General features: G+C 45.6%; 1 protein-coding gene across 6 annotated transcripts in view; it reads right to left on the bottom strand.

Annotated features, from left to right (window-relative positions):
- The window catches only part of fbxo41 (F-box protein 41), a 249,303-nt gene extending 229,375 nt beyond the window's left edge, over window positions 1–19,928 (bottom strand). For 5 of the 6 annotated variants that reach the window (XR_015758748.1, XR_015758740.1, XR_015758746.1 and 2 more), the window contains exons 1-3: window positions 19,593–19,928; window positions 12,751–13,710; window positions 5,569–5,776 (exon numbers count right to left, since the gene is read on the bottom strand). Coding sequence is in view for 2 of the 6 variants with exons in the window: in XM_087992377.1 (XP_087848503.1) it covers window positions 5,569–5,776; window positions 12,751–13,466 (924 nt within the window). In the remaining 4 variants the exon portion in view is untranslated. The remainder of the gene's footprint in view (window positions 1–5,568; window positions 5,777–12,750; window positions 13,711–19,592) is intronic. The other variant, XM_087992385.1, reaches the window with a different exon arrangement.
- Window positions 19,929–20,173: the final 245 nt, after the last annotated feature.

Genomic DNA, 20,173 nt, shown 5'->3' with positions numbered 1-20,173 from the left:
TCCAGAATCTGGTTTCCAGCATCTGCAGTCATTGTTTTTACCTCGTTAATTTTACTACGTAGAACAGTTGATCTTCCGTAATTACACCGGCACCACTCCCCACCTCTTCCTCCGCTACATTGATGACTGCATTGGCGCCACCTCGTGCTCCCGCGAGGAGGTTGAGCAATTCATCAACTTCACCAACACATTCCACCCTGACCTTAAATTTACCTGGACCATCTCTGACACCTCCCTCCCATTCCTGGACCTCTCCATCTCCATCAGTGACGACCGACTTGACACTGACATTTTCTACAAACCCACCGACTCCCACAGCTACCTGGATTACACCTCTTCCCACCCTACCTCTTGCAAAAATGCCATCCCGTATTCCCAAATCCTCCGCCTCCGTCGTATCTGCTCCCAGGAGGACCAGTTCCACCACTGAACACACCAGATGGCCTCCTTCTTTAGAGACTGCAATTTCCCTTCCCACGTGGTTAAAGATGCCCTCCAACGCATCTCGTCCACATCCCGCACCTCCGCCCTCAGACCCCACCCCTCCAACCGCAACAAGGACAGAACGCCCCTGGTGCTCACCTTCCACCCTACTAACCTTCGCATAAACCAAATCATCCGCCGAAATTTCCGCCACCTCCAAACAGACCCCACCACCAGGGATATATTTCCCACCCCACCCCTTTCCGCCTTCCGCAAAGATTGTTCCCTCCGTGACTACCTGGTCAGGTCCACACCCCCCTACGACCCACCCTCCCATCTGGCACTTTCCCCTGCCACCGCAGGAACTATAAAACCTGCGCCCACACCTCCTCCCTCTCCTCTATCCAAGGCCCTAAAGGAGCCTTCCACATCCATCAAAGTTTTACCTGCACATCCACTAATATCATCTATTGTATCCGTTGCTCCCGATGCGGTCTCCTCTACATTGGGGAGACTGGATGCCTCCTAGCAGAGCGCTTTAGGGAACATCTCTGGGACACCCGCACCAATCAACCATAGCGCCCCATGGCCCAACATTTCAACTCCCCCTCCCACTCTGCCGAGGACATGGAGGTCCTGGGCCTCCTTCACCGCCGCTCCCTCACCATTAGACGCCTGGAGGAAGAACGCCTCATCTTCCGCCTCGGAACACTTCAACCCCAGGGCATCAATGTGGACTTCAACAGCTTCCTCATTTCCCCTTCCCCCACCTCATCCTAGTTTCAAACTTCCAGCTCAGCACTGTCCCCATGACTTGTCCGGACTTGTCCTACCTTCCTATCTCCTTTTCCACCTATCCACCCCACCCTCTCCTCCCTGACCTATCACCTTCATCCCCTCCCCCACTCACCCATTGTACTCTATGCTACTTTCTCCCCACCGCCACCCTCCTCTAGCTTATCTCTCCACGCTTCAGGCTCTCTGCCTTTATTCCTGATGAAGGGCTTTTGCCCGAAATGTCGATTTCGAAGCTCCATGGATGCTGCCTGAACTGCTGTGCTCTTCCAGCACCACTAATCCAGAATATCAGACTTTGGACAAGTCCTGGCAAAACTAAAGGCAGTGATGCTGGAAAAGCACAGCAGGTCAGGCAGCATCCGAGGAACAGGACGCTGTCTGACCTGCTGTGCTTTTCCAGCACCACAATCTTGACTCTGATCTCCAGCATCTGCAGTCCTCACTTTCTCCTAATAGTGGTGATGGGCCATCACAACCAGAATTGACACATTTTTGGACCCAGAGAGACCAGATCACATTACAGGACAGCATATTATTAAGGAGAGCAAGGGTGATTATCCTGAGCAAAGGTCACTGCCAGATACAGGCTCAACTCCACCAGGATCATCCATGGGTTTCCAAAATGAAGACACTGATGAGAAGTTATGTCTGTTGGCCAGGATAGGATGCAAACATAACTGCATTGGTGGAGCTGTGCTCAGAGTGCCAACAAAGACAAAAGTTATCACCAGCAACTCCACTATATTGGTGGGAATGGCCAGCTGAACCCTGGACTCAGTTACACATCGACTATGCAGTTCCTTTCATGGACTCATGTTCTTAGTCATTATGGATGTCCACTCAAAATGGCTGGACGTGCATAGAGTTCATTCGTCAAACACAATGACGACGATAGAAAAATTGCGCGTATCTTTTGCAACACATAGACTCCCAGAAGTGTTGGCCACAGATAATGGGCCATCGTCTACCAGCAGGGAGTTTAAGCATTTCTGGTATTCAACAAATAAGGACAGCTCCATACCATCCATCATCCAATGGTCTGGCAGAAAGAGCTGTCCAAACTTTGAAGGCAGACTTAAAGAAACAGACTACAGCTTTACTTGATACCAAAGTGTCCTTGCTTGATTACAGGATCATCTTTCATGCAACTACAGCAGAATTGCCCCTGGGGAGAAGACTCCACACAGATTAAACTCGACCTTCTCAGAACTTGAGGGTCGGGAGGATGTGGTGGTGGTGGTTGTGGAAAGGCATCAGGAACACGAATGTCGGATGCAAGACTCCGCTAAGCGACAGTTTACTCCAGGGGATGAAGTTTGGTTTAAGAACTGCGGAAATGGCCCTGCTTGGATAAGAGGCATGGTTGATGTGACGTCAGAGTCAAAGAGTATGGTGCTGGAAAAGCACAGCCAGTCAGGCCGCAAGAGAGTCGACATTTCGAGCATAAACCCTTCATCAGGAATGAGGGGGTTGCCCAAGGAGCTTGAGGGATAAATGGGAGGGGGCTGGAGCTGGGGGAAGGTAGCTGAGAATTCGGTAGGGAGCTGAAGGTGGGGGTGAAGGTGGTAGGTAGGAGAGGAGGGCGGAAAAGAGAGGTGAACTGTTCAAAAGGTCAGTATGAGTTGGAAAGTTGGATCTGGGATAAGATGAGGAAGGGGAAATGAGGAAACTGGTGAAATCCACATTGATAGCTTCCGCTACCCATAAACAGACCCTACCACTATGGATACATTCCCCTCCCCATCCCTATCTGTGTTCTGCAAAGACTATTCCCTTCGCGACTCCCTTGTTAGGTCCATGCCCCCCAACCAACTCACACCCCACTCCTGGCACCTTCCCCTCCCACCGCAAGAAGTGCAAAACCTGCGCCCACAACTCCCCCCTCATCCCAATCCATGGCCCAAAAGGATCATTCCACATCCAACAGAGATTTACCTGTACATCCACACACAACATCTACTGTGTCTGTTGCTCTCAACGTGTTCTCCTCGACAATGGGGAGACAGGACACCAACTCGTGGATTATTTCAGAGAATATCTCTGGGACACACGCACTAAGCAATTCCACCACCTTGTGGCCAAACACTTTAACTCACCCTCACACTCCACAAGGACATGCAAGTCCTGGGCCTCCTCCACCACCAAACTCTAGCCACCCAATGCCTGGAGGAAGAATGCCTCATCTTCCACCTTGGGACCATCCAACCACACGGGATCAATGTGGATTTCACCAGTTTCCTCATCTCCCCTCCCCCCCACCTTATCCCAGATCCAACCTTCCAACTCAGCACAACCTTCTTGACTTGTCCTACCTGTCCACCTTCTTCCCCATCTATCCGCTCCAACCTATCAACTTCAACCTCACCTTCATCTACCTATCACACTCCCAGCTACCTTCCCCTCCCAGCCCCACAACCCTCCCATTTAACTCTCAGCCCCTATGAGCCACCCCGGCATTCCTGATGAAGGGCTTATGCTCGAAATGTCAACTCTCTTGCTCCTCTGATGCTGCCTGACTGGCTGCACTTTTCTGCACCAAACACTTGTCCGATGTGAGGTCAGAGTCAGTGACATTTGAAGATGCAAAGATCCTGAACAAGCACATCGACCATATGAAAGCTGCAAACCTGCAAACAGTGCAGGAGCAAACTGTGCCCGTCCTCGACAGCCCTTCTGACTTTTCCAGAACCTATTGGTTCTCCCTCTCTACCAAGCGTTGTTGATGCCTTGGAATCAGAGGTGTGTACAGCGGATGTTGCTGCCTCAACACCCTTGCTGCCTGAAGAGGAGAATGCATTTCTTCTGAGATGCTCTGGCCCAAGAGGCGACCTTCTATACAAGACATGCTGCCTGTAACAAAGGCAGAGTTGGAGGAACCTGGCCTGGAGGTGCTACAAGAAAGAAAAACCAGCTCGGACTCAGAGGGGTGGGTGTAGTGAGCATAACAAAGTTAGCCAGGTGGACTTCACAGAATATGAGTTCCCCGATTGGGGTTGTTAATTGGTCGAATCAAGGAGCCCTGGCTGACAGATAAAAAAGAAGTGTCAGATATCTTGTTCACTCCGAGAGCTGGCTCTGAGGAGCTGGATCAGTGTCAAAGACTGTACATGTGTAAATAAAGGGTGACTTGATGATGGGATACTGGCCTCTGTGGAGTCAGTTCAACTTACCTTCAGTCACTCGAATAGCCAATACAATTACTGTTTGTTTAGATTAGATTAGTTACAGTGTGGAAACAGGCCTTTCGGCCCAACAAGTCCACACCGACCCGCCGAAGCGTATACCACCCAGACCCATACTCCTACGTTTACCCCTTCACCTAACACTACGGGCAATTTAGCATGGCCAATTCACCTAACCTGCACATTTTTGGACTGTGGGAGGAAACCGGAGCACCCGGAGGAAACCCACGCAGACACGGGGAGAATGTGCAAACTCCACACAGAGAGTCGCCTGAGGCGGGAGTTGAACCCGGGTCTCTGGCGCTGTGAGGCAGCAGTGCTAACCACTGTGCCACCGTGCCGCCCACAAACTATTAACCTTTAATAGTTTGTGTCCTATTATTGGGCCAGTTTCTGATCCATCTCATTACATTTCCTTAAATTCCATGTGCTTTAACCTTCTCAATCAGTCTCCTTGTCAAAAACTTTGCTAAAATCCATATAAACTACATCAACCAAACACCCGCCATCCACACACCTGATCACATATTTGAAAAATTCTAACAAATTTGTTAGGCATGACCTTCCTCTGACAAAGCCACGCTGACTGTCCCTACTTTACCCATGCTTTCTAAGTGGATATTAACTCTTTCCTTCAGACTTTTCTCTCATAATTTCACTAGTACTGAACTAGTCTGCAATTTCCCGGTTCATCTCCACCACCCTTCTTGAAAAGTAACCATTCTCCAGTCCTCTGGCATTTCCCCCATGGAATTAAAGATTTGTGTCACAGCCCCTGCAATTTCCTGCCTTTCCTCCCAAAGCAGCCTGTGATGCAATTAATCCGAGCCAGGGAATTTGTTCAACAGAGCCTTCAATACCTTTCCATTTCCTATTTTAAAATGTAAAAGTTTCTCACAATCCCCTTTCCTGAATTCTGTTTTCCATTTCCCAGAATGAAGACCAAAGAGAAGGATTCATTTAACACCTTTTTAATATGCTGTGGCTTTACACATAGGTTGTCACTTTGGTCCCTAATGAGTCCTACTCTTTCCCTGCTTAACATCTTGCCTTTAATAGTTTATAAGGCACATAATCCACAAGTGAACAATCAAAAAAATTACGTGTTTCCATTTATCAATTGAATCTCAGGCAGCATTGCCAATTGCTAATAACGTACAAGTACCTGTTCTCTGCTAGTTCTTGCCCCAGGGTTGCTGCTCCTTCCCAGACTGCCATTAGGTGTCGTACCACAACTACTGATCACCATTAGCTGCTTTTCAGCCCTGTCTGCTCTGTCCAGAAGTTCCTCTATAAATTGCTGCAGGCGAACTTTTGCATTTGCTTCACGTGCTGCTGTCTCTTGTAAGAACTGATCAATCTGTGACACTTCCCTGCAAAAATCAATAGGGGAAAGAAGTATATTGAATCACAAAACCAAGCAAATGATTCCAATTCTTAGCAAGTTCTACTGATGAGCATTCAAACATGTCAATGATAGCTCTACATTTTTCTTTTCTAACTGAACTTTAAATATATTCAATGGTGAATTGACAGCTGATAGTTAGATATTAGGTCATCGTCATAGTATCACTAACTCATTAGAGAAAGATAACAATACAACATTTAAAAGGCATCTGGATGGATGCATGAATACAGGTAGTTCTCCTATAATGCAATGTTGCATTCTTGTGCAACATGGCATTATTGAAAAATCGTGATTTAGAAATAGCGCTTAAAATGTTGGCAATGTAATTGCATGACAGCCAACACATTTTAAAGGTACATGTTTTGGAAACTGTATCCCAATTCGTCAATCATACTACAGCGAATTCGCATTAACAAAATGCGTGTTGTAGCCGAATGGCCTGGAGGAAGGGCTTAGAGGGATATGGACCAAATGCTGGGAAATGGGACTAGATCAATTTAGGGTACCTGGTCAGCGCAGATGAGTTGGGCCTAAGGATCTGTTTCCATGCTGTATAATTCTATGACTCTATGACTGGTGGTGGTTTCACATGAGGGTTATCACACCACGTGAGGGGAAGGGAGAGATTGAGGAGGGATCTCAGGGTAACCTCAACCAGTGTAGGAATTGAATCAGTGTTGTTGGTGTCACTCTGTTTTGCAAACCAGCCATCTGCAATGCAGCATGATGCCAACAGCGTGGATAAATGGGAGTGGAGTGGGCCTGGGGAAAGGTAGCTGAGAATGCAACAGATAGATCAACGTGGGGGTGATGGAGATAGTGACTGTCAAGAAGATGTGGCTGTCAAGACCCTAAGAATCTTATATGTTTGAATAAGGTCTAGTCTCCAATGAATCCAACCTACTCAACCTCTCTTCATAAAAAAAATCCCTCCATACCCTGGATCAAACTAGTGAACTCTATCAAGTAGATAAGGGAGCCAAGACTATCCAGCTGTGGTCCAACTAGTGCTTTGTATAGTTTAAACAAGACTTCCCTATTTTTATTGACAATGTTAAAAATCACACAACACCAGGTCATCGTCCAACAGATTTAATTGGAACCTGAGAATGCAACTTTTAAAAAAAAGTTTTGTGATTTACACATGAAAGAAGTGAAACTATCATGATATTCGAACAGATGAAAGACTCAGCAGACAATCAAGGTATTTTTCAATGTATAATTTCAGTTACATCACACTGTAAACTTTTGCTATAAATTCTGTGCCTGACAACTGAGCCCTCCACAACCACCTGGATGAAGGAGCGTCGTTCTGAAAGCTAGTGCTTTCAATTAAACCTGTTGGACTATAACCTGGTTTTTTGTGATTTTTAACTTTGTACACCCCAGTCCAATACCAGCATCTCCAAACCACGACTTTTATCGACAATAGTTGTTCAGCTAAAGTTTGAGACAAATTTCTTAAAGAAACTATACATCTTGAAAAATCTCCTGACTTCTCATTTAGTTTGAGGAACTCATAGAAACATAGAATCCCTACAGCTTAGAAGCAGGCCATTTGGCCCATCGAATCCAAGCCGACTCTCCGAACAGTATCTCACCCGGACTCTAACCTCCCCAACTTGTGCCTGTAACCCTGCATTTCCTATGGCTAATCCACCTAGCCTGCACATCCCTAGATACTTAGTATGCGGTACCGATTTGTACCTCGACTTCTGGTTGCTCTCCCTCTTCCTTAAGAATCCTGTAGACTCGATCTGAGACATCCCTGACTTTGGCATCTGGAGTCTTAGAACATAGAACATAGAACATAGAAGAATACAGCGCAGTACAGGCCCTTCGGCCCTCGATGTTGCGCCGATCCAAGCCCACCTAACCTACACTAGCCCACTATCCTCCATATGCCTATCCAATGCCCGCTTAAATGCCCATAATGAGGGAGAGTCCACCACTGCTACTGGCAGGGCATTCCATGAACTCACGACTCGCTGAGTAAAGAACCTACCCCTAACATCTGTCCTATACCTACCCCCCCTTAATTTAAAGCTATGCCCCCTTGTAATAGCTGACTCCATACGAGGAAAAAGATTCTCACTGTCGACCCTATCTAAACCCCTAATCATCTTATACACCTCTATCAAGTCACCCCTAAACCTTCTTTTCTCCAATGAAAACAACCCCAAGTGCCTCAGCCTTTCCTCATACGATCTTTGCTGGTGACCACAGGATCTCCTGTCTGTCCCTCTCATGATTGAATCTCCTGTCACTAGGGCAATTTAGCATGGCCGATTCACCTAACCTGAACATCTTTGGATTGTGGGAGGAATTTGGAGCATCTGGAGGAAACCCACACAGGCACAGGTAGAATATGCAAAGTCCACACAGATAGTTGCCCAAGGATGGAATCCAGGTTCCTAGTGTAAGACAGCAGCGCTAACCACTGAGCCGCCCTTTCCTTTTGTACTATGTTTATTTCAAATATTGATGATGTTGTTTCCAAATTAATCAGTCCCAAACTCCCAGCTAACCATTAACCATCTAGGATGGTGTGGTGTTATATGAACCTTTCTTTCATTTCATTTCATTTAAGAACTACTTAGATGAGTACTTGAAATGCCATTGCATATAAGGCTGGGGGCTAATGCTGGAAAATGTGATAAGAATCAATAAATGTTTGGTGACCAGCATGGACGTGCTCGACCAGAGGGCCTTTTTCCTCCTTTAAAAACTCTATGCCTCTAACAGCATCGTGGGTCTACTTACAAACACATGGGCTGCAGTGGTTCAAGAGTTAACTCTATACTACCTTTTCAAAAACATGTAGGGTTGGGCAATAGATGCTAGTCTAGCCAGTGATACCCACATCTTGGAAGCATACCATTTCGGATACTGTTGGGGGGGCACAACCTAAGAAGGCAAAGCCACAGCAGCCAGATTTCGGGCACTGAGCCTGGCTCAATAACTGAGAAGGAAAGGGGGGAGAATAGGAGAACAGTAGTGACAGGAGATTCAATCATGAGAGGGACAGACAGGAGATTCTGTGGTCACCAGCAAGACTCCAGATGCCAAAGTCAGGGATGTCTCAGATCGAGTCTACAGGATTCTTAAGGAAGAGGGTACACATCAGTACCAATGACCTAGGTAAGGAAATGGAAGAGGACCTGAAAAGAGAACATAGGGAGTTATGTGGAAGCTAGAAGGCAGGACAAGCAGAGTAGTAATCTCAGGATTGCTACCAGTGCCACGTGCTAGTGAGGCTAAGAATAGGGAGCCAGTGCAGATGAACACGTGGCTGCAGGGCTGCTGTGGGAGGGAGAGCTTCATATATGTGGATCACTGGGATAGGTCTAGGGAAGGTGGGACCTGTACAAGAAGGACAGGTTGCACTTGAACAGGAGGGGCAGCAATATCCTGGATGGGAAGTTTGCTAGAACTCTTTGGGAGGGTTTAAACTGGATTGACAGGGGGAAGGGAACCTGAACTACAGATCAAATGATGGAGTAGATAGTGAACAACCAGATACAGCAATGCAGAGAGTCTGTGAGGAGGGACAGGCACTCGATAGGGCAAAGGTGCAGTCAGTGTCATGGGTTGAAGTGTGTCTATTTTAATGCAATAGTATCAGGAGTAAGGGTGATGAACTCAGATGGATCAGTACTTCGAACTATGATGTTGTGGCCATTACAAAGACTTGAATATCACAGGAGCAGGAATAATTGTTGGAAGTTCCAGGGTTTAGATGTTTCAAAAGGAATGGGGGGTGCACAGTTGCAGAAAGAGAGATCGTTGAGGAGGGTTTGTCTACTGAGTCAGTATGGGTGGAAGTCAGAAATCAGAAAGGAGCAGTCACTTTATTGGGAGCTTTATGGGAAAGTACTTACTTCGGGGAGGGGGAATTACAATGCTATTAGGCAGGAACTGTTCAGCATAAATTGGGAACAGATGTTCTCGGGGAATGCGTGACAGAAATGTGGAGGTTGTTTAGGGAGCACTTGCTGATCATGCTGGATAGGTTTGACCCACTGAGACAAGGAAGGGATGGGAGGGTAAAAGAACCTTGGATGACGAAGGATATGGAACATCTGGTCAAGAGAAAGAAGGAAGCTTACTTAAGGTTGAGGAGGAAACAGACTGATATGCCAGAACAGGTTGATGTTAGGAAGGAGGACGTGCTGAGAAATTTAAAAAACATAAGGATAGATATACACCCTGGCCAGACGGGTTATACCCTAGGTTACTGCAGGAAGCCAGGCAAGAGATTACCACTTCTTTAGCAATGATCTTTGCCTCCTCACTGTCCAGTGGAGTAGTACCAGATGATTGGAGGGTGGCAAACTTCACTCCCTTGTTCAACGTGATTTGGAGATGCTGGTGTTGGATTAGGGTGCACAAAGTTAAAAATCACACAACACCAGGCTATAGTCCAACAGGTTTATTTGGAAGCACTAGCTTTCGGAATGCTGATGAAGGAGCAGCACTCTGAAAGCTAGTGCTTCCAATTAAACCTGTTGGACTATTCCCTTGTTCAAGACAGGGAATAGAGGTAGTCCTGGGAATTACAGACCAGTCAGTCTTATGTCAGTAGTGTGCAAAGTGTTGGAGAGGATTCTGAGAGACAGGATATATGATTACATGGAAAACGATAGTTTGATTAGAGATAGCATGTGAGGGGCAGGTTATGTCTCACAAACCTTACTGAATTCTTTGAGGTGTGACAAAACACATTGAAGAAGTAGAGAAGTGGATGTAGTGTATATTGATTTTAGCAAGACATTTGATAAGGTTCCCCACGGTAGGCTCATTCATAAAGTAAGGAAGCATGGGATATAGAGAAATCTGGCTGCTGGATGCAGAATTGGCTGGCCCATTGAAGACAGAAGATGGTGGTAGAGCCGGGAGCTCAGTGATAGGTGGTGTTCTGCAGGGATTAGTTCTGCTCTTTTTATAAACGACTTGGATAAGTAAATGGAAGGGTGGGTTAGCAAGTTTGCTGATGACATGACGGTTGGTGGTGTTGTGGATAGTGTGGAGGGCTGTTGTAGGTTGCAACAAGACATTGAAGAGATGCAGAACTGGGTGATAAGTGTCAGGTGGAGTTCAACCTGAAAAAGTGTGAAGTCATTCACTTTTGAAGGTCGAATCTGAAAGCAGAATACATGGGTGAAAGGTAAGATTCTTGGCAGTATGGAGGAACAGAGGGATCTTGGTATCCATGTCCATAGGTCTCTCAAAGTTGCCACTCAGGCTCGTGGGGTTGTTAAGAAGACATATGGAGTGTTGGCGTTCATTACATAGAACATAGAACAATAGTTCGCAGTACAGGCCCTTTGGCCCTCAATATTGCACTGACCTGTGAAATCGATCTGAAGCCCATCTAACCTATACATTTCCATTATGATCCATATATTTAGATTAGATTAGATTCGATTCCCTACAGTGTGGAAACAGGCCCTTTGGCCCAACCAGTCCACACCGACCCTCTGAAGAGGAACCCAACCAGACCCATTTCCCTCCGACTAATGCACCTAACACTGCAGGCAATTTAGCATGTCCAATTCACCTAACCCACATATCTTTGGACTGTGGGAGGAAACTGGAGCACCCGGAGGAAACCCACGCAGACACAGGGAGAATGTGCAAACTCCACACAGACAGTCACCTGAGGCTGGAATCGAACCTGGGACCTTGGTGCTGTGAGGCAGCAATGCTAACCACTGAACCACCGTGCCATCCAATTTATCTAATGACCATTTAAATGCCATTAAATTTGGTGAGTCTACTACTGTTGCAGCAGGGCATTCCCTACTACTACTACTACTACTCTCTGAGTAAAGGACCTACCTCTGACATCTGTCCTATATTTATTACCCCTCAATTTAAAGCTATGCCCCCTTGTGCTAGCCATCACCATCCAAGGAAATAGGCTCTCACTGTCCACCCTATTTAATCCTCTGATCATCTTGTACGTCTCTATTAAGTCACTTCATAACCTTCTTCTCTCTAACGAAAACAGCCTCAAGTCCCTCAGCCTTTCCTCATAAAATCTTCCCTCCATACCAGGAAACATCCGAGTAAATCTCCTCTGCAACCCCTTCCAATGCTTCTACATCCTTCATATAATGCAGTGACCAGACCTGTACACAATACTCCAAGTGCAGCCACACCAACTTTATACAGCTGCATCATGGCTCCGAACCCAATCCCTCTACCAATAAAAGCTAACACGCTGTATGCCTTCTTAACAACCCGAGTCTCTCCTTACAGTTCAAACCTTCCAACCCTGGCAAAATCCTTGTAAATCTTTTCTGAACCCTTTCAAACTTCACAACATCCTTCCTATAGCAGGAAAACCAGAATTGTGTTCCAAGAGTGGCCTAAACAGGGGGATTGAGTTTAAGAGACATGAGGTTATGCTGCAGCTCTTTCAAGCCCTGGTTAGACCATACTTGGAATACTGTGTTCAGTTCTGGTCGCCTCATTATAGGAAGGATGTGGACGCTTTAGAGAGGGTGCAGAGGAGATTTAGCAGGATGCTGCCTGGACTGGAGGGCATGTCTTATGAAGAAATGTTGAGGGAGTTAGGAGTTTTCTTACTGAAGCAAAGAAGGATGAGAGGTGACTTGATACAGATGTTCAAGATAATGAGGCATAGATAGAGTTGATAGCCAGAGACTTTTCCCCATGGCAGAAATATCTGTCACAAGTACAGTGAGATACATTAGGGACATTTACGTGACTCTTGGATAGGCACATGGACGATAGTACAATGAAGGGTATGTAGGTTAGTCTGATCTTAGAGTAGGACAAAAGGTCAGCACAACATCAAGGGCTGAAGGGCCTGTGCTGTATTGTTCTATGTTCTTTTTAAAATAACAGAAAAACTATGAATGAATTTTTGCGATTCTTTGTAACATTCTGGACCACAACACATATACTTACTGTTGTTTCCTGGCAAGTTCTTGGTCCTTCTGCACCAAATCTTGTTTCAATGTAGCCAGCATCTCAACACTCACATCGACCTGGCGTGATAACTCGGAGGCCTTTTCTTCAAGGTCTTGCTTTTCTTGACTCAACTTCACACTTTCCTGTTTGGCTTTCTCCAACTCAGAACTCTTTTTCTCAAGTTCTGTCTGAAGTTTGTCTACTCGAGCTGTGATTTTCTGCTCCACTTCCTCTGACAGCTTCTCTAGACGTTCATTTAAGTCAAGCTTCTCAAGCGCTTGAATCTTTAATCGAGCCAGGCCTTCCTCATAAACAGCATCCACTGCTGCTGCAGCTAGAGCAGCCGGAGGAGCAGCAGATGTCACTGCCTTTCTCATGAGTATATCGTTAACTGGAACCTCAACCTCAGGGAAGTAACAGGTGGAACCAAGTGGTAAATCCTCCCCACACTGTAAGTCATACAAATATCTTTGTTCTTTACCCCTGAATGAGGTGCTTTCAAATATTTCTTTACAGGACGTAGGTATCAGAATGGACTTGTCAACTCCTGAAGACACAACACTGGCATCACAAACACTGTTGGACTTAGAAAGCACGTAAAGTGTCTCGTATGTGTGATTATATTCCAGATGGGCTCGCAACGAAGACAGACTTCGAAAACGCTTGTGTTCACCACATCTTGGACAGCGGTAGGGTAGGTCCAAAGAGGCCATTCCTCAAAAAACCCCACGTGTACATTGAATATACTGTGCATGAACAGGATGGTTTCTCATACTGATCAATTCTGCTTAACTATCTTCAAAGATAGAATACAAAGTGACAATGCAGACTGAAATTTATGTGATGTCATGGTGCAGACATTATAACTTTCCTTCAATTCAATTTGCCAGATCTTTCAGATTAACACATCTGAGTGTTATTTTATTGACGCTCAAAAGGCATTCAAATTTGTACCTGCTGGGAGAAAGAGAACATCTTACATAAATACTTAAGCAGCCGTCTTGAATTAACTTTGAAGTCTCAGGTACTCAACATATAAAATTCATACCAATCACAGATTGCATCATCCATAACTGCAGTTTAAATGAGCTAGCAGATATTAGGTCATCGTGGCTCAAACTATATTAAATTTAAATAAAAGGAATTACAATGAAATGTAGATGGAGCTGGTTAGAGTGGAGTGGGCAAATAGTTTGAGACAAAAATAAACTGCTGATGCTGGAATCCAAAGTAGACAAGCAGGAGGCTGGAAGATCACAGCAAGCCAGGCAGATCCAGGAGGTGGAGAAGTCAACATTTCAGTACACTTTAAACATTGTCTTCTCCACCTGCTGATGCTGCTTGGCTTGCTGTGTTCTTCCAGCCTCCTCCTGGGCAAATAGCTTAGCAGGAATGACAGTAAGCAAGCAGCGGTAGACATTTAAAGAGGTAATAGGTGCAGGACTAGGCCATTCTGCCCTTCGAGCCTGCACCGCCATTCAATATGATCATGGCTGATCATCCTCAATCAGTATCCTGTTCCTGCCTTATCTCCATAACCCTTGATTTCACTATCCTTGAGAGCTCTATCCAACACTTTCTTAAATGAATCCAGAGACTGGGCCTCCACTGCTCTCTGGGGCAGAGCATTCCACACAGCCACCACTCTCTGGGTGAAGATGTTTCTCCTCATGTCTGTCCTAAATGGTCTACCCCGTTTTTTAAGCTGTGTCCTCTGGTTTGGCACTCACCCACCAGCGGAAATATGTTTCCTGCCTCCAGAGTGTCCAATCCTTTAATAATCTTATATGTCTCAATCCGATCCCCTCTCAGTCTTCTAAACTCAAGGGTATACAAGCCCAGTCGCTCCAGTCTTTCAGCGTAAGGTAGTCCCGCCATTCCAGGAATTGATCTCGTGAACCTACGCTGCACTCCCTCAATAGCCAGAATGTCTTTCCGCAAATTTGGAGACCAGAGCTGCACACAATACTCCAGTTTTGGTCTCACCAGGGCCCTGTACAGCTGCAGAAGAACCTCTTCGCTTCTATACTCAATCCCTCTTGTTATGAAGGCCAGCATGCTATTAGCCTTCTTCACTAGCTGCTGTACCTGCATGCTTACCTTCATTGACTGGTGTACAAGAACACCCAGATCTCTCTGTGCTGCCCCTTTACCTAAATTGATTCCATTTAGGGAGTAATCTGCCTTCCTGTTCTTGCTACCAAAGTGGATATCATACATTTATCCATATTAAACTGCATCTGCCATGCATCTGACTACTCACCTAACCAGTGCAGGTCACCCTGTAATCTCCTAATATCCTCATCACATTTCACCCTGCCACCCAGCTTAGTACCATCAGCAAATTTGCTAATGTTATTGCTAATACCATCTTCTATATCATTAACATATATTGGAAAAAGCTGTGGTCCCAGCACTGATCCCTGCGGTACCCCACTGGTCACTGCCTGCCATTCCGAAATGGAGCCGTTTATCACTACTCTTTGTTTCCTGTCAGCCAACCAACTTTCAATCCAATCTAGTACTTTGCCCCCAATACCATTCACCCTAATTTTGCTCACTAACCTCCTATGTGGGACTTTATCAAAAGCTTTCTGAAAGTTTAGGTACACTATATCTACTGGATCTCCCTCGTCCATCTTCAGAGTTACATCCTCAAAAAATTCCTGAAGATTAGTCAAGCATGATTTCCCCTTCATAAATCCATGCTGACTCTGACCTATCCTGTTCCTACTATCCAGATGTGTCGTAATTTCATCCTTTATAATAGACTCCAGCACCTTTCCCACCACTGAGGTCAGACGAGCTGGTCTATAATTTCCTGCTTTTTCTCTCCCACCTTTCTTAAATAGTGATATAACATTAGCCACCCTCCAATCCACAGGAACTGATCCTGAATCTATCGAACTCTGGAAAATAATCACCAATGCCCCCATGATTTCTAGAGCCATCTCCTTCAGTACCCTGGGATGTAGACCATCAGGCCCCGGGGACTTGTCAGCCTTCAGACCTAACAGTCTCTCCAACACCAAGTCCTGGCAAATATAAATTCCCTTCAGTTCAGGTCCTTCAGCCACTGTTACCTCAGGGAGATTGCTTGTGTCTTCCCCAATGAACACAGATCTGAAGTACCAATTCACTTCTTCTGCCATTTCTTTGTTCCCCGTAATATATTCCCCTGTTTCTGTCTTCAAGGGCCCAATTTTAGTCTTAACCATTTTTTTCCTTTCACATACCTAAAAAAGATTTTACTATCCTCCTTTATATTTTTGGCCAGTTTACCTTCGTACCTCATTTTTTCTCTGCGTATTTCCTTCTTAGTTATCCTCTGTTGTTCTTTAAAAGCTTACCAGTCCTCCGTTTTCCCACTTATCTTTGCTATGTTATACTTTTTCTCTTTTAACTTTATATGTTTCTTAACTTTCCTCGTCAGCCACGGCCACTTATGCCTCCTCCTGGGATCTTTCTTCCTTTTTGGAATGAACTGATCCTGCACCTTCTGCATTATACACAGAAATATCTGCCATTGTTGCTCCACTGCCATCCCTGCTAAAGTATTGCACCATTGAACTTTGGCCAGCTCCTCCCTCGTAGCTCCATAGTTCCCTTTATTCAACTGAAGTATTGTCACGTCCGATTGTACCCTCTCCCTCTCAAATTGCAGATTGAAGCTTATTGTATTATGGTCACTACTTCCCAATGGCTCCTTCACTTCGAGGTCCCTGATCAATTCTGGTTCGTTGCACACCACCAGATCCAGAATTGCCTTCTCCCTGGTAGGCTCCAGCACAAGCTGTTCTAATAATCCACCTCGGAGGCACTCCACAAACTCCCTTTCTTGGTGTCCAGTACTATCCTGATTCTCCCAGTCTACCTGCATGTTGAAATCCCCCATAACAACTGTAGTAATATCTTTACAACAGGCCAATTTCAGCTCCTGATTCAACTTACATCCAACATCCAGACTACTGTTTGGGGGCCTGTAGATAACTCCCAAGAGGGTCTTTTTACCCTTAGAATTTCTCAGCTCTATCCATACTGACTCTACATCCCCTGATTCTAGGTCCCCCCGCGCAAGGGACTGAATATCATCCCTTACCAGCATGGCCACCCCACCCCCTCTGCCGGATAGCACGTGTAGCCTTGAATATTCATTTCCCAGACCCTGTCCACTTGAAGCCACGTCTCCGTTATCCCCACAATATCGTATCTGTCAATTTCCAAAAGAGCCTCAAGCTCATCCATCTTGTTTCTAATGCTTCTTGCATTCATGTATAGTATTTTTAATTTGTTACTGCCCTCACCCTTCCCATCAACTCCTATTTCACTCAACCTTACAGCATGATCCCTTTTTGAGTTTTCTGCTTCATTGATACAGTCGTCTTTCTTGACTTCCCTTGTTCTAACTTTCCCTTCAATTTCCTTCTTAAACATCCAGTTTGTGCCCTGCCCACCCTGCTACTTAGTTTAAACGTAGCTGCGTTGCAGTAGCAAACCTGCCTGCCAGAATGTTGGTCCCTAACCTATTAAGGTACAAACCGTCTCTCTTGTAGAATTTATGCTTACCACAAAATATAACCCAGTGATCCAAGAATTTAAATCCTTGCTTCCTGCACCAGTTCCCCAGCCACACAAGTCCATTATCTCCCTGTTTCTGGCCTCTCCAGCCCGAGGAACTGGAAGCAAACCGGAGATAACCACCTTGGACGTCCAGCTTTTCAGCTTTCTTCCTAGTTCTCCGAAGTCCCGCTGTAGGATGTTTCTCTTCTTCTTCCCGACAACATTTGTGCCAACATGTACCACCACCTCTGGCTCTTCATCTTCGTCCTTGAGGATTTCCTGCACTCTGTCTGTGATGTCTTTAACCCTGGCACCAGGAAGGCAACACACCATCCTTAAGTCCCGTCTGCTGCCACAAAAACCCCGGTCAGTTCCTCTCACGATGGAGTCCCCTATTACCACGGCTCTGTGCGACGTCCGACTCTTCTGCTCTGCCTCCACGCCAAGCTTTGATTGACAGACCTAGCCACCTCGCGGACTGGCAGTTTTTTGCAGCAGAGAATGGCGGGTGCTGGGCGGAAATGAAGTCGGAGCGCAAAGCCGGTCGGGAAGGTAAGTGATTGTTATTTGAGTGGGTGTGTTCTAGACCCCAGGTCCTACACAGTAGGGCCTCCCTCCCACCCTCCTCCTCTAACCTAAATTAAAAGTCCACAGACTTGCCCCAAAAAGAGGGTCCATGGAGGGTCCTGTGGAGTGAAGAGTGAGTCTTTAGCTCAGGAGTCTTTGACAAGGAGGTTGAGTGAAGTGATTACGCCACAGGTGAAGAGGGTGAAGACATGACTGCCAAGCTGGTTCAGTGTGCTACGTGCTTGATGTGGGAGGTCAACGACTCTGGTGTGTCTGGCTCGTATATGTGTGGAAAGTGTGGGCACGTTCAGCTACTGACAGAGCATATTGCAGCACTGACGAAAGAACTCGAGGACCTCAGGCTCATCCGAGAGAACGAGATCTTTCTGGACAAGACCTTCAGCGAGGTTATTACACCGACCATACCAGAAGAGAGCAGAAGAGAGCAGATGATGAGGAAGGCAGAGAGGAGACAGGTGCAAGAGACCCCAGGGGAAGTACCTGTCAGGAACAAGTTGAATCTGTTGGAAACAGGAGGAAAGATTCTAAGAGAGGAATAAACATGGAAAACTGAGGAAGTTAAGGGGAGAATTGTTGAAAGAAAAATCAGTTAAGGAGGCAGAAGTCAGCAAAAGCCTAAATACTGAGATAAATTCAGAATCCAGCAAAGGAGAATAATAAAAAGAGACAAATTGGTGAGGAATATAAACATTGACAATAAGAGTTTATTTAAATATATGAAAAGAATGGACAGTGGTAAAAGTGTAATGATGAGGATGTGTAGATAGGACATCAAGTGAGCTAGTCACACCACAAGTAAGGACCACAAAGACAGGAAAGTTTTGGGTGGCCACCAGAAAGACATGATTTGGAGGAGCTGGTGTTGGACTGGGATGTACAAAGTTAAAAATCACACAACACCAGGTTACAATCCAACAGGTTTACTTGGAAGCACTAGCTTTGACAGCGCTGCTCTATCACCAGGATCAGCAGCATCAACCACTAGATGAAGGAGCAGCACTCTGGAAGCTAGTGCTTCCAAATAAACTGTTGGACTATTGAAGAACCAGAGGTAGGGGGGTCTCTGTGTTCCGTGATTGGTCAATAAACACTCGCAATCGATCTGGTTCTTTAAGACTTCACCCTTTATTTCTTCATATGGCCGGGCACAGATCATCCAGAAACACAGACGTAACACACTTCCGTGTTCCTCAGAGGAGCTGTGCACATGGCTTAAAACAAAGACATTTTTATACTTTTCTTAAAGAAAGGTACAGGCCATGATCGCATAGTATATTCAAACAATTATCAATCAATATGTGATATGACTTTATTTGACAGTTACTTGGTCCAGTGATATTTCCTGGGAGCTAGCTTTATTTTCCAATACTCAGGCCTTCATTATCTCACTAATCAAGTCTTTGCACCTGCAGCTGAAGGTCAGTTAGGATGGTCAGTAATGTCTTATCCAGTCTGGTTATCCCTATGCTGGAAAGGAAGCATTATCTGCTAATCTCTATTGAAGCAGACCGTGGTTAGTCAATTGTGCAGCTATAGCAGAATTAAAAGCCATTTTATGCAGCTTTTTGCAGAATTGTCAATTTGCAACCTAGAAGCCATTTTGTCATGCTACTTGCATCAAGAAACCATTTTATTGTCACCTAAGTTATTAACAGCATATTAAGCAGTTGTTCCTGACAACCACTAGTTACCTCAGCCTGTATTCAGGTTTCAGATCCTCATCTCCCCCCTTTGGTTATTCCATGACTACACCATAGGATGGCAGGACTTAGATTAGATCAGTCCAGTTGAATGGATGCTAGAGACTGCCATACTTCCTTCTCCTCCGAGGTAGGCAACCGCTCCTCCTCATCTTCATTTGGACAGAGAAGCAGCTATTTCTGAGGGGAACCGACGTTGTCAACAGAAGTTATTAGCTTGGCAATAATACGTTTAACAATAGCAATGCCAGTGAATAGACAAATTAAAATAATACCAATACATATGGCCAGATTTATCAACCAGTTTTACCATGAGTCAAAACCCCAATCTCCCCATGCAGTGCCTTCTGTCATTGATTTACGAAGGTGCGGATGTTATCTACATGCTTGGTAATGTTCTTGATGAGGTCAGTAACCCCCATCATACACTTGCCCTTTACTGTGGCGCAAACCCCACCCTTTTTGGTGAGTAGGTAGTCGAGGGCATATTGGTTTTGCTGGAAAAATAGACGTAAGAGCACGTCCTTAACTCCTGCTAAGGCCGAGGCCGTCTCATTGCCCAAGAGGATGAG

Source organism: Chiloscyllium plagiosum, unplaced genomic scaffold (assembly GCF_037043375.1).
Source record: "Chiloscyllium plagiosum isolate Xiang-an unplaced genomic scaffold, Cpla_swu_hap1 HiC_scaffold_1, whole genome shotgun sequence".
Lineage (NCBI taxonomy): Eukaryota > Metazoa > Chordata > Chondrichthyes > Orectolobiformes > Hemiscylliidae > Chiloscyllium > Chiloscyllium plagiosum.
The sequence above is the reverse complement of the archived record's forward strand: the minus strand, read 5'-3'. Positions and strand labels throughout refer to the sequence as shown.